The 14,258-nt window shown below is 45.3% G+C and overlaps 1 protein-coding gene across 2 annotated transcripts in view; it reads right to left on the bottom strand.

Moving 5' to 3' along the window:
- Nucleotides 1-9,356, bottom strand: part of LOC124003643 (LIM and cysteine-rich domains protein 1-like) — a 29,866-nt gene extending 20,510 nt beyond the window's left edge. For both annotated transcript variants that reach the window (XM_046312131.1, XM_046312130.1), the window contains exons 1-2: nucleotides 9,199-9,356; nucleotides 1,196-1,281 (exon numbers count right to left, since the gene is read on the bottom strand). In XM_046312131.1, the coding sequence (XP_046168087.1) occupies nucleotides 1,196-1,281; nucleotides 9,199-9,225 (113 nt within the window). In that variant the 5' untranslated portion in view covers nucleotides 9,226-9,356. The remainder of the gene's footprint in view (nucleotides 1-1,195; nucleotides 1,282-9,198) is intronic.
- Nucleotides 9,357-14,258: the final 4,902 nt, after the last annotated feature.

Raw genomic sequence — 14,258 nt, forward strand, 5'->3', positions numbered from 1 at the left:
CTATATAATGCACCCCAGTTTGCCCGGCCCCTTGGGGTGGGGGGGCACCCCAGTTTGCCCGGCCCCTTGGGGTGGGGGGGCACCCCAGTTTGCCCGGCCCCTTGGGGTGGGGGGCACCCCAGTTTGCCCGGCCCCTTGGGGTGGGGGGCACCCCAGTTTGCCCGGCCCCTTGGGGTGGGGGGCACCCCAGTTTGCCCGGCCCCTTGGGGTGGGGGCACCCCAGTTTGCCCGGCCCCTTGGGGTGGGGGGCACCCCAGTTTGCCCGGCCCCTTGGGGTGGGGGGCACCCCAGTTAGCCCGGCCCCTTGGGGTGGGGGGCACCCCAGTTTGCCCGGCCCCTTGGGGTGGGGGGCACCCCAGTTAGCCCGGCCCCTTGGGGTGGGGGGCACCCCAGTTAGCCCGGCCCCTTGGGGTGGGGGGCACCCCAGTTTGCCCGGCCCCTTGGGGTGGGGGCACCCCAGTTAGCCCGGCCCCTTGGGGTGGGGGCACCCCAGTTTGCCCGGCCCCTTGGGGTGGGGGCACCCCAGTTTGCCCGGCCCCTTGGGGTGGGGGGGCACCCCAGTTTGCCCGGCCCCTTGGGGTGGGGGGGCCTCCAGTTTGCCCGGCCCCTTGAGGGGGCACCCCAGTTTGCCCGGCCCCTTGAGGGGGGCACCCCAGTTTGCCCGGCCCCTTGGGGTGGGGGGGCACCACAGTTTGCCCGGCCCCTTGGGGTGGGGGGCACCACAGTTTGCCCGGCCCCTTGGGGTGGGGGGCACCACAGTTTGCCCGGCCCCTTGGGGTGGGGGGGCACCACAGTTTGCCCGGCCCCTTGGGGTGGGGGGCACCACAGTTTGCCCGGCCCCTTGGGGTGGGGGGCACCACAGTTTGCCCGGCCCCTTGGGGTGGGGGGGCACCACAGTTTGCACCACCATTTGCACCACCTCCCTTGGGGGGGCTCTGGTCAGAAGTAGTCTAAGGAAAGGGTGCCATTTGGTAAAAGGCCAATATTTCAGGACCAGTCATCTTCCACTATATATATATATATATATAAATAACTTGAAACAAAAACACTCCATTATGACCATTGGCTGCAGCGAGGCAGTCGAGGCAAATGGAGCAAAACATTCCAGAACCGTCAGGGGAGAACTAAAGGGAACTAGGAAAACGTAGGATTCTGCTTTACACCACTGCTTGTGTTAACGCTGGGGATAAATTACCTCCAGGAATGGGGGAGGAATCCAGAACAGATCCCTTTACATGACAGACACGTTGCACCCTTCCCTACTACAGCCGCTGACCACATCTGGGGAGAGAGAGAGAGGAGACAGACAGAGAGAAGGGGGACAAATGATCAGACAAGTAATCCAGGGAGGGAAACACTCAGTGGACACAGACTCGAGCCTCAGAGCCCTTTGAAAGCTTCATAGCCTCAACTCATAAACACCCCTGTGTGAGGCGATTTATTAGGATCCTCATTAGCCTTGACTGTAGGTTTGTTTATTCCGTGTGTAACTCCGTGTTGTTGTTTGTGTCCCACTGCTTTGCTTTATCTTGGTCCAGGTCGCAGTTGTAAATGAGAACTTGTTCTCAACTGGCCTACCTGGTTAAATAAAGGTGTTCTCAACTGGCCTACCTGGTTAAATAAAGGTGTTCTCAACTGGCCTACCTGGTTAAATAAAGGTGTTCTCAACTGGCCTACCTGGTTAAATAAAGGTGTTCTCAACTGGCCTACCTGGTTAAATAAAGGTGTTCTCAACTGGCCTACCTGGTTAAATAAAGGTGTTCTCAACTGGCCTACCTGGTTAAATAAAGGTGTTCTCAACTGGCCTACCTGGTTAAATAAAGGTGTTCTCAACTGGCCTACCTGGTTAAATAAAGGTGTTCTCAACTGGCCTACCTGGTTAAATAAAGGTGTTCTCAACTGGCCTACCTGGTTAAATAAAGGTGTTCTCAACTGGCCTACCTGGTTAAATAAAGGTGTTCTCACCTAGCCTACCTGGTTAAATAAAGGTGTTCTCAACTAGCCTACCTGGTTAAATAAAGGTGTTCTCAACTAGCCTACCTGGTTAAATAAAGGTGTTCTCAACTAGCCTACCTGGTTAAATAAAGGTGTTCTCAACTAGCCTACCTGGTTAAATAAAGGTGTTCTCAACTAGCCTACCTGGTTAAATAAAGGTGTTCTCAACTAGCCTACCTGGTTAAATAAAGGTGTTCTCAACTAGCCTACCTGGTTAAATAAAGGTGTTCTCAACTAGCCTACCTGGTTAAATAAAGGTGTTCTCAACTAGCCTACCTGGTTAAATAAAGGTGTTCTCAACTAGCCTACCTGGTTAAATAAAGGTGTTCTCAACTAGCCTACCTGGTTAAATAAAGGTGTTCTCAACTAGCCTACCTGGTTAAATAAAGGTGTTCTCAACTAGCCTACCTGGTTAAATAAAGGTGTTCTCAACTGGCCTACCTGGTTAAATAAAGGTGTTCTCAACTGGCCTACCTGGTTAAATAAAGGTGTTCTCAACTAGCCTACCTGGTTAAATAAAGGTGTTCTCAACTAGCCTACCTGGTTAAATAAAGGTGTTCTCAACTAGCCTACCTGGTTAAATAAAGGTGTTCTCAACTGGCCTACCTGGTTAAATAAAGGTGTTCTCAACTAGCCTACCTGGTTAAATAAAGGTGTTCTCAACTAGCCTACCTGGTTAAATAAAGGTGTTCTCAACTAGCCTACCTGGTTAAATAAAGGTGTTCTCAACTAGCCTACCTGGTTAAATAAAGGTGTTCTCAACTAGCCTACCTGGTTAAATAAAGGTGTTCTCAACTAGCCTACCTGGTTAAATAAAGGTGTTCTCAACTAGCCTACCTGGTTAAATAAAGGTGTTCTCAACTAGCCTACCTGGTTAAATAAAGAATAAAAATAAAAAGGTCAACAGCTCGTCTTACTGGGGTCACAAAATATACACAAAAATATAATATATACAAAAATACTTGACATATGATTAAAAACAGTAACATGTAGTGTGTGTGTGTGTGTGTGTGTGTGTGTGTGTGTGTGTGTGTGTGCATCTATCAGCCTCATGTCAGTATACACACACACACACACACACACACACACACACACACAGGTCACATGGAGGAGAAGTTTTGCTTCATCTGTTTTTATTAAACCAGGTGTAATATTTATTAAATTTTTATATAAAGATGGGAGTTCCATGCATTCATGGCTCTGTAAAAATACTCCACATTTCCTTGATGTACAGCCCTCTGTTTACAATGAAGAGCCAAAACGTGCCGCTCTGTTCTGGGCCAGCTGTAGTGTCACTAGGTCTTTCCTTGCGACACACAACCTGACAATTATCAAGATAAAACTAGAAGACTGCAGGAACTTGCTTTGTGGAATGCAGAGCATCTCTTTATTACGGACAGACCTCTCCCCATGTTTACGGTTGAATCATCAGTATACATGGGGCACACGTGTTGTTTAATAGCATTGGCAGATCATATAGAACACACTCACAGGGCCGTACACACACAGAATAATAGTGAAGACATCAACACTATGAAATAACACAGATGGGATCATGTAGTAAACACACAAAAAAAGTTTAAAAAATATATATATATATATTTTACAGCCACAATTTTAGACTCCTAAAACATTAGTGATGTCACGGATTACAGATACACTGCGCTGAAACGCTCGAATAGAATGATGTCATTGAGACTGGGAAAAAAATAAAAAATCATGACTGTTGACACAATTATATCCAATAGTAACCTGAAAGCATTGAGGAAAAAAAGAAAGCTTCCAGCAAACTGTGTGTGTGTTAATCTGTGTGTGTGTGTGTGCATCTGTGTGTGTCTGTGTGTGTGTGTGTGTGTGTGTGTGTGTGTGTGTGTGTGTGTGTCTGTGTGTGTGTGTGTTGTGTGTGTGTGTGTGTGTGAGAATCTGTGTGTGTGTGAATCTGTGTGTGTGTGAATCTGTGTGCAGTTTGTACAGGGACGATCCCGTTGATAAAGCAGCCCTGTCCTGTGTCTCCTGCAGCAGCTCCCCTTATTGCTTACACACCGCGTGTCTGAACACGTGATCCTCCAGTATAATTCTGTAGTGTGGTCGGACAATAAGCCAACTCTTCCTTAAATGCTTCAACTCTAAACAACAAGCTCATGAATGAACCGCTTAGAATAGACTTGAAGATGTTTATTTTAACTTGGGACCTGAGCCAGGTTGTTTTAGTCTCTCTGTTGGACAAAGCCTGATGGGTAGGGGGGGGGGGTTCCCTTGTTCTGAGAGACTATGGCCCTTATTCACAAAGCGTACTGATCTAGAATCACACCCCCCCCCAATATATACATTGCCTTGCAAGAGTATTCACCCACCTTGGCATTTTTCCCCTTACAGCCTGTAATTTGAATGGATTTCATGTCATTGGTCCAAATTAGTGGAGTGAAACAAATGAAATAATTCAAAAATCAGAGAACCCGACAATTAAAATAAAATAAAAAATAAAAATGAAGTGGTGTGTATGTTTTCTCCCCCTTTGCTATGAAGCCCCACCCCTTTTCCATGAAGCCCATCCCCTTTGCTACGAAGCCCCTCCCCCTTTCCATGAAGCCCACCCCCTTTGCTATGAAGCCCATCCCCTTTTCCATGAAGCCCATCCCCTTTTCCATGAAGCCCATCCCCTTTTCCATGAAGCCCATCCCATTTTCCATGAAGCCCATCCCCTTTGCTATGAAGCCCCTAAATAAGATCTGGTGCAACCAATTCCCTTCAGAAGTCACATATTTAGTTAAATAAAGTCCACCTGTGTGCAACCTAAGTGTTACATGATCTCAGTAATATATAGAAATATAAAAACACACCTGTTCTGAAAGGCCCCAGAGTCTGCAACACCACAAAGCAAGCGGCACCATGAAGACCAAGGAGCTCTCCAAACAGGTCAGGGACAAAGTTGTGGAGAAGTACAGATCGGGGGTTGAGTTATAAAATCACATCTGAAAAACTTTTGAACATCCCACAGAGCTCCATTAATTCCTTTATAAAAAATGTAAAGAATATGGCACCACAACAAACCTGCCAAGAGAGAGCCTCCCACCAAAACTCACAGACCAGGCAATGAAAAAGAAACATTTAAATGTCTTGGAATGGCCTAGTCAAAGCCCAGACCTCAATCCAATTGAGAATCTGTGGTACGACTTAAAGATTGCTGTACACCAGCGGAACCCATCCAACTTGAAGGAGCTGGAGCAGTTTTGCTTTGAAGAATGGGGAAAAAAATCCCAGTGGCTAGATGTGCCAAGCTTATAGAGACATACCCCAAGAGACTTGCAGCTGTAATTGCTGCAAAAGGTGACTTTACAAAGTACTGACCATGGGAGGGTGAGTAGTTATCCATGTTCAAGTTCTGTTTTGTCTTATTTTCTAGTTTGTTTCACAAGAAAAAGATTTAGCATCTTCAAAGTGGTAGGCATGTTGAGTAAATCAAATGATACAACCCCCCCCATTTTTAAAACATTTTTTAAATTTCAGGTTGTAAGGCAACAAAATAGGAAAACTTTCACTAGCCACTGTATTCTTATTCATTGAGATCTAAAAGGCAAAAAAAACCTCATCCAAGATCAGCACTCCGACTCGGAGACACTTTTCTGAAGAGGGACCAATGAGTAGAGCATCGTGCGCCTGACCCCTCCCTCGCCTCCCGGGCTATTTATAATCCATGATGTTAGAGTGGACTGCCAAAGCTCTGCTTTATGTACAAAGCACCATCATCGATCACGCTGTCCGTCACAGGAATACAGAGACACGACAGAGACCTCGAAGGACACACAGGACAGAGGGCCCGTCCAAAATGGCACCCTAATCCCTATATAGGGCACTACTTTTGGCCAGAGATCATAGGGGTGCCAACCCCAAGCAGTGCTTCTGTTCTGAAAGGTGTCTGTTGAAAAGGTTAAGCATTAGAGAGAGGAGAGCAACAAAACATACTAGGAGGGAAACCATGGTATCAAATCCCTTTTCTAATCCACAGCTCTGATGGCCGTCGGTCAGGGTAAATAGGTGTCAACGCAGGCAGGGTGAGGCAGCCACTTCGGAGTCTGTTATGCACTAATGAGACCGCCAAAGTAAACAACTGTCTGAATGACAATGTTGTTCAGGAGGTGGCGCACACACAACTTAGACGATCTCAAACACACACACAGCAGGTTCTCTCTAACCAGAAAAAAAGTGTGATTTATAGAGCCACAATAACCCAGTTAGTCTTTATGCTTGGAGTATAAATACATAACAAGTGAGATATGCTAGCAAGATTTTGCTGCCTAAATAGTGAGATATGCTAGCTACATATTTGTCCATAAATAGTGTTGCTATGAAAAAGAATAATAAACTAAATAGACTTTCATTGCAACCACATTAGGGTGTGAAAATAAGAAAAATGGTGTGCTGCCTTAAAACCAATGTTGCTTTAGTCAGACGGGAAGAGTGAGCAAAGCAAATGTGGAGGATCTATGTTTCGTTGTAAAGGACAAGGGCTGTCATGTTGTAACAGCTCTGTCATTCTAAACACGTTAAGTATGAAGTTAGGAACTCAGCCAGAGCCGGGGGGGGGGGACTGAGGGGCCTAATAACTCATAGGAAAGACTTGGATGGAGGAGGCCACATCTAAACTGAAGTGGGTCAGCTCAAGGGCCTCTCTAGTGTCCAATAAGTACACGCTGACACATCCAATCAACTATAGAGAGACGATTGTAGATGAATAAAATACCACACTGTTCTTTTGTAGTAACATTGTATTTATTCTAGCTTCCTGTTCGGCAAAAACTCAGTTTATTGATTGGACTGTGGAATACTTTGTTTCTGAAACACTGAGGGTCTTTCATGAACCGTTCCTTCCCTATTGTGGAGTCGAGGAGTTCAGCGTGGGGTTCAGAACCGTTGCCAGAGTTTGTTCAAATGGGTCACTCGTCAATATGACAACATTGTGGGACAAGTACAAGAACACGGTTGGGGTTGTTTTAGAAATGTGGACAAGTATTTTAACGGGCCTGTCCTGTTGAAATGACGTGTTCCGTCTTAGTCTAGTGTGACAGGAGGAATAGCTGTGACAGAGACAGACTAGACCTAGACGCCATCCCAAAAAAAGGCACCCTATTCCCTATCTAGCACACTACTTCTTTACCCAGGACCCATAGGGCTCTAGTCAACAGTAGGGCACCTCCGACAGGGAGGGAGAGGTCTTTTTTTGAATGGCATCATCTGCAGCACAACAATGTGTGAATTCAGGATAAATCCTAAGGGACAGTCAAGCTATTTCAGAGATGAAATAGAAAAGGTCGTGGCTTAGTTTTGGTATTTCAAACGGTCTAAAGCAGCTCAACATAGACAGGTGAATGTCAGAGGACAGACTTTTCAACACCGCAGCCAGTGGAAAGTCTTTGTTAGAGGACACTGCTTTCAATATAATGTATTTATTACGAGATCCCCATTGCTCTTCCTTTTGGGTCCAGGTAAATTAAGGCAGTTTATACCATTTTAAAAAACATTACAATACATTCACAGATTTCACAACACACTGTGTGACCTCAGGCCCCTACTCCACCACATATCTACAGTACTAAATCCATGTGTATATAGTGTATATGTTATCGTGTGTACAGTATTCATGTGTCCACTCCCGCTGTGCCGATATCAGACTATGATGTCACCATTCAACACATGCATCCCGCGGCCAGTCAAAAAGTACTTTCTTTTAGCTTTCCATTAAAGATAAGCTGTGTCTGAAATGACCCATAGAGGTCTGGTCAAAACAAAATGCACGGAAAGTATTCAGACCCCCATGACTTACTATTTAATCCGCTTTTAGAATAAGGCTGTAACTTAAATTGTGTATCTCCCCCTCAATCTACACACAACATCCATTAATGACAGAAGAAAAGACAAGTTCATACAGTTTTGCAAATTAATAAAATAACGGAATTATCAGTATTCAGACCCTTTACTCACTACTTTGGCAGTGATTACAGCCTCAACTCTTCTTGGGTATGACGCTACAAGCTTGGCACACCTGTATTTGAGGATTTGGGGAGTGTCTGCCATTCTTCTCTGCAGATCCTCTAAAGCTCTGTCAGGTTGGATGGGGAGCGTCGCTCCACAGCTATTTTCAGGTCTCTCCAGACATGTTCCATGGGGTGTAAGTCCGGGCTCTGGCTGGACATTCAGAGACTTGTATTGAAGACACTCCTGCGTTGTCTTGGCTGTGTGCTTAGGGTCGTTGTCCTGTTGGAAGGTGAACCTTCACCCTAGTCTGAGGTCCTGAGCCCTCTGGAGCAGGTTTTCATCAAGGATCTCTCTTGACTTTACTCCTTTCATCTTTCCCTCCATTCTGACTAGTCTCCCAGTCCCTGACACTGAAAAACATCCCCACAACATAATGCTGCTGCCACCACCATGCTTCACCGTGGTCTTTGCTCTGACATGCTGTGGGACCTTATATAGACAGGTGTCTACACCTTACCAAATCATGTCCAAGCAATATAATGTACCACAGGTGGACTCCAATCAAGTTGTAGAAACATCTCATCCAATCAAGTTGTAGAAACATCTCATCCAATCAAGTTGTAGAAACATCTCATCCAATCAAGTTGTAGAAACATCTCATCCAATCAAGTTGTAGAAACATCTCATCCAATCAAGTTGTAGAAACATCTCATCCAATCAAGTTGTAGAAACATCTCATCCAATCAAGTTGTAGAAACATCTCAAGGATGATCAATGGCAACAGGACACACCTGAGCTCAATTTCAAGTCTCATAGCAACGGGTCTGAATAAATAAAAAAATATATTTCTGTGTTTTCGCTTTGTCATTATGGGGGTAGTGTGTATAGACTGATGAGGGGGAAAGAAATAGAAGGCTGTAACGTAACAAAATGTGGGGAAGGGGTCTGACTAATTTCCAAATGCGCTGTGTATAGGGAGATGAACTGATGTTTATTTTTATTTTTTTAAAGGTTTTGGAGGATTTTTGCATTCCTATAAGAAACCCTATAACCACCATTCCACACAAACAGACTAGTACAGAACAGCAGTGGAAAACGCAACAGGAAATAATGGAAGATTATTCATAGATTCTGTGGTTGCTGCTACAATTATCATTATTTTTTTTCTAAACACTTATTTGCTGTTGTTGTTGTTGATGACGAAAACATTTACAAGTGTGTTTCACTCACCTTCTCTACTCCAGAGGTCAAATCCATAGTTCTGAAGTTGTAGGGCTGGGATACAGGTCCAAATACAAATGGAGCCTATCTGAAGGTGTGTTGAATAGCTCTGATCTCTGTGGTGAATGAACTCCACTGCACCACTACGCTTTTCTGCTGCACACCAGTCTCACAAAGAAGGCTTCAATGACTGGCCACTGGGATTCCCTGGAACACTGGTGCCAACCCAATCACAGCAAAGTAAAACACCCCACAACCAATAGAATTCCAGTGGTATTTTCCCCTCCTCCCACTTTTTTTCCCTCTTTCCCCCCCCCTCTCTCTTTCCTACAAATTGGGAACACCCATTGTCTGGAACAGATAGAGACATGACCTCACTGGTGAGTGAGGATGCAATATCAGGCCCCAGGAATGCGCTAGTCACATAGTACCCGTCCCAAGGGGCACCCTGCCCCCCCCTACACAATGCACTACTTTGACCACAGCCCATAGGATCCTAACGTAGAGACTAGGGTGCTTGATTGGGACACCTTAATAGTTGTGATCTCTTGCTGTTAGGGAGATGTTTCCTGTGTGTTTAAACCAAACAGCTTTATTTTTGCCTTTAGGATAGAAGTGGGTGAACAGGAATACAGACCCAAACCAATGTTCAGCAGTTTAGATAGTTGGGCCACACCAACACACACACACACACACACACACACACACACACACACACACACACACACACACACACACACACACACACACACACACACACACACACACACACACACACACACACACACACACACTGAAGTTAAATTACAGGTTGCCCGGTCGAGACAGTCATGCACACAAACTCTAGTAATGATACATTATAACCTCATTCCAACGTTGTGTTTTTTCAAACATCTGTGACTGAGCCCCACGTTGCACACAAACTCTTCTAGTAATTATACATTATTATAACCTCATTCCAACGTTGTGTTTTTTCAAACATCTGTGACTGAGCCCCACGTTGCCATACAATTGTTTTGTTCTACTACCAGTATATTGTCGTACAGGATGACCCATTCATCCAGAGAACTTTCCAGAGATAAGACACGGCCTCAAAGAAGGTACGGCAGATTTTATTTTATTGATTTAAAATGTTTGAGCGATACGTTTGAGACCAATGCTTATGATATTATTGATATAGATCATATCACAACAAAGTCATGAAAAAGTTGCATTGTGTAGAAAACTTTAACCAAAATTGAACAACAAAGTGTTCACTTCGATTGGACATTGCCACGTCAGCGGTATCATCAATACGGTGATTGATTGAAAGGTCCACTGCTTTGCTTTGGCGTCATGGCGATTGTCTCAATCTCCAGTTATACATGGGATACTGTACATTGAACTCTTCACGAAAATCCCTCACCTTTATTTTACAATCTCAACCTGTGCTAACCCCTCAACCTCACATAACTCTAGTTCTCCTGGGGGTGGTGGTACATCTATAAAGAGACAAACATAACACTATTGGCTTCTGAAAAGATGTTGAGGAGACGGGATGACATTTCCCTTTGATTTAGCTCTCACATCTTCTGCTCAGCTTTTTCTCAAAAAATGTGAGACAGGATGAGAGGAAATTGAGGAAGGACTTTTTAAAGATGTTTTGGATCAGGAAATGAAGAATGGCTGGTAAGTGAAGGTTTCAAACACTGTTGGATTAAAACACCAGCTCAACAGAACCCATCCGATCTAAACAGTCTTCCACAGAACCCATCCTATCTAAACAGTCTTCCACAGAACCCATCCGATCTAAACAGTCTTCAACAGAACCCATCCTATCTAAACAGTCTTCCACAGAACCCATCCGATCTAAACAGTCTTCCACAGAACCCATCCGATCTAAACAGTCTTCCACAGAACCCGTCCGATCTAAACAGTCTTTAACAGAACCCATCCGATCTAAACAGTCTTTAACAGAACCCATCCGATCTAAACAGTCTTCAACAGAACCCATCCTATCTAAACAGTCTTCCACAGAACCCATCCGATCTAAACAGTCTTCCACAGAACCCATCCGATCTAAACAGTCTTCCACAGAACCCATCCGATCTAAACAGTCTTCCACAGAACCCATCCGATCTAAACAGTCTTCAACAGAACCCATCCGATCTAAACAGTCTTCCACAGAACCCATCCGATCTAAACAGTCTTCCACAGAACCCATCCGATCTAAACAGTCTTCCACAGAACCCATCCGATCTAAACAGTCTTCCACAGAACCCATCCGATCTAAACAGTCTTCCACAGAACCCATCCGATCTAAACAGTCTTCCACAGAACCCATCCGATCTAAACAGTCTTCAACAGAACCCATCCGATCTAAACAGTCTTCCACAGAACCCATCCGATCTAAACAGTCTTCCACAGAACCCATCCGATCTAAACAGTCTTCCACAGAACCCATCCAATCTAAACAGTCTTCCACAGAACCCATCCTATCTAAACAGTCTTCCACGTAACCCATCCGATCTAAACAGTCTTCCACAGAACCCATCCGATCTAAACAGTCTTCCACAGAACCCATCCGATCTAAATCAAATCAAATCAAATGTATTTATATAGCCCTTCGTACATCAGCTGATATCTCAAAGTGCTGTACAGAAACCCAGCCTAAAACCCCAAACAGCAAACAATGCAGGTGTAAAAGCACGGTGGCTAGGAAAAACTCCCTAAAAAGGCCAAAACCTAGGAAGAAACCTAGAGAGGAACCAGGCTATGTGGGGTAGCCAGTCCTCTTCTGGCTGTGCCGGGTGGAGATTATAACAGAACATGGCCAAGATGTTCAAATGTTCATAAATGACCAGCATGGTCGAATAATAATAAGGAAGAACAGTTGAAACTGGAGCAGCAGCACAGTCAGGTGGACTGGGGACAGCAAGGAGCCATCATGTCAGGTAGTCCTGGGGCACGATCCTAGGGCTCAGGTCCTCCGAGAGAGAGAAAGAAAGAGATAATTAGAGAGAGCATATGTGGGGTGGCCAGTCCTCTTCTGGCTGTGCCGGGTGGAGATTATAACAGAACGTGGCCAAGAAGTTCAAATGTTCATAAATGACCAGCATGGTTGAATAATAGTAAGGCAGAACAGTTGAAACTGGAGCAGCAGCATGGCCAGGTGGACTGGGGACAGCAAGGAGTCATCATGTCAGGTAGTCCTGGGACATGGTCCTAGGGCCCAGGCCAGTTGAAACTGGAGCAGCAGCATGGCCAGGTGGACTGGGGACAGCAAGGAGTCATCATGTCAGGTAGTCCTGGGGCATGGTCCTAGGGCTCAGGTCCTCCGAGAGAGAGAAAGAAACAGAGAAGGAGAGAATGCACACTTAGATTCACACAGGACACTGAATAGGACAGGAGAAGTACTCCAGATATAACAAACTGACCCTAGCCCCCCGACACATAAACTACTGCAGCATAAATACTGGAGGCTGAGACAGGAGGAGTCAGGAGGGGTCAGGAGACACTGTGGCCCCATCCGAGTCTTCCACAGAACCCATCCGATCTAAACAGTCTTCCACAGACCCATCCGATCTAAACAGTCTTCAACAGAACCCATCCGATCTAAACAGTCTTCCACAGAACCCATCCTATCTAAACAGTCTACCACAGAACCCATCCTATCTAAACAGTCTTCAACAGAACCCATCCGATCTAAACAGTCTTCCACAGAACCCATCCGATCTAAACAGTCTTCCACAGAACCCATCCGATCTAAACAGTCTTCCACAGAACCCATCCGATCTAAACAGTCTTCCACAGAACCCATCCGATCTAAACAGTCTTCCACAGAACCCATCCGATCTAAACAGTCTTCCACAGAACCCATCCGATCTAAACAGTCTTCCACAGAACCCATCCGATCTAAACAGTCTTCCACAGAACCCATCCGATCTAAACAGTCTTCAACAGAACCCATCCGATCTAAACAGTCTTCCACAGAACCCATCCGATCTAAACAGTCTTCCACAGAACCCATCCGATCTAAACATTGTTTCGACCAGTGATGGTCCGAAGCAATAGAGAAAAGCCACTGGCAACAGAACAAGAGGTTGGCATCAGAGCATAAAGATCTCATCCTAAACAGCACCATATTCCCTATATAGTACACTACTTTTGACCAGGGCCCGACAGTAGTACACTGCATAGGGGATAGGGTGCCATTTGAAGCGGACAATAAAGACACCAAAAACATTTAAAAACAGTAAAAACTCCAAGGCAAATTGCCTCAAGGCTTGAAAATCCTCCTTTAAACCCGTCTCCTCTTCATCTACACTGATTGAAGTGGATTTAACAAGTGACATGTACAACTACATGATGATGCGATGAGGTTCAGACATCGGTCGGTGATTGACTTTGTGAAGAAGCACGTTGGCACCGTTGAGATAGAGCTCATCGTTCACGATAACATCCTCCCCCAGGACCGTCACATTCTCCATACACACCTGAGAGAGAAGACACACGCACACCTGAGAGAGAAGACACACACACACACACCTGAGAGAGAAGACACCCACACACACACACCTGAGAGAGTAGACACACACACACACACACACACACCTGAGAGAGTAGACACACACACACACACCTGAGAGAGTAGACACACACACCTGAGTAGACACACACACACACACACACACACAAACACACACACACACAGACCTGAGAGAGAAGACATACACACACCAGAGAGAGAAGACATACACACACCAGAGAGAGAAGACACACACACACCTGAGAGAGAAGACACACACACACCTGAGAGAGAAGACACACACACACAAACACACACACAAAAACATTTAAAAACAGTAAAACACACAAGGCAAATTGCACACACACACACTTGAAAAGACATACACACACCAGAGAGAGAAGACATACACACACCAGAGAGAGAAGACATACACACACCAGAGAGAGAAGACATACACACACCAGAGAGAGAAGACATACACACACCTGAGAGAGAAGACATACACACACCTGAGAGAAAGACATACACACACCTGAGAGAGAAGACATACACACACCAG

The sequence above is a fragment of the Oncorhynchus gorbuscha genome, linkage group LG18 (assembly GCF_021184085.1).
Source record: "Oncorhynchus gorbuscha isolate QuinsamMale2020 ecotype Even-year linkage group LG18, OgorEven_v1.0, whole genome shotgun sequence".
NCBI lineage: Eukaryota > Metazoa > Chordata > Actinopteri > Salmoniformes > Salmonidae > Oncorhynchus > Oncorhynchus gorbuscha.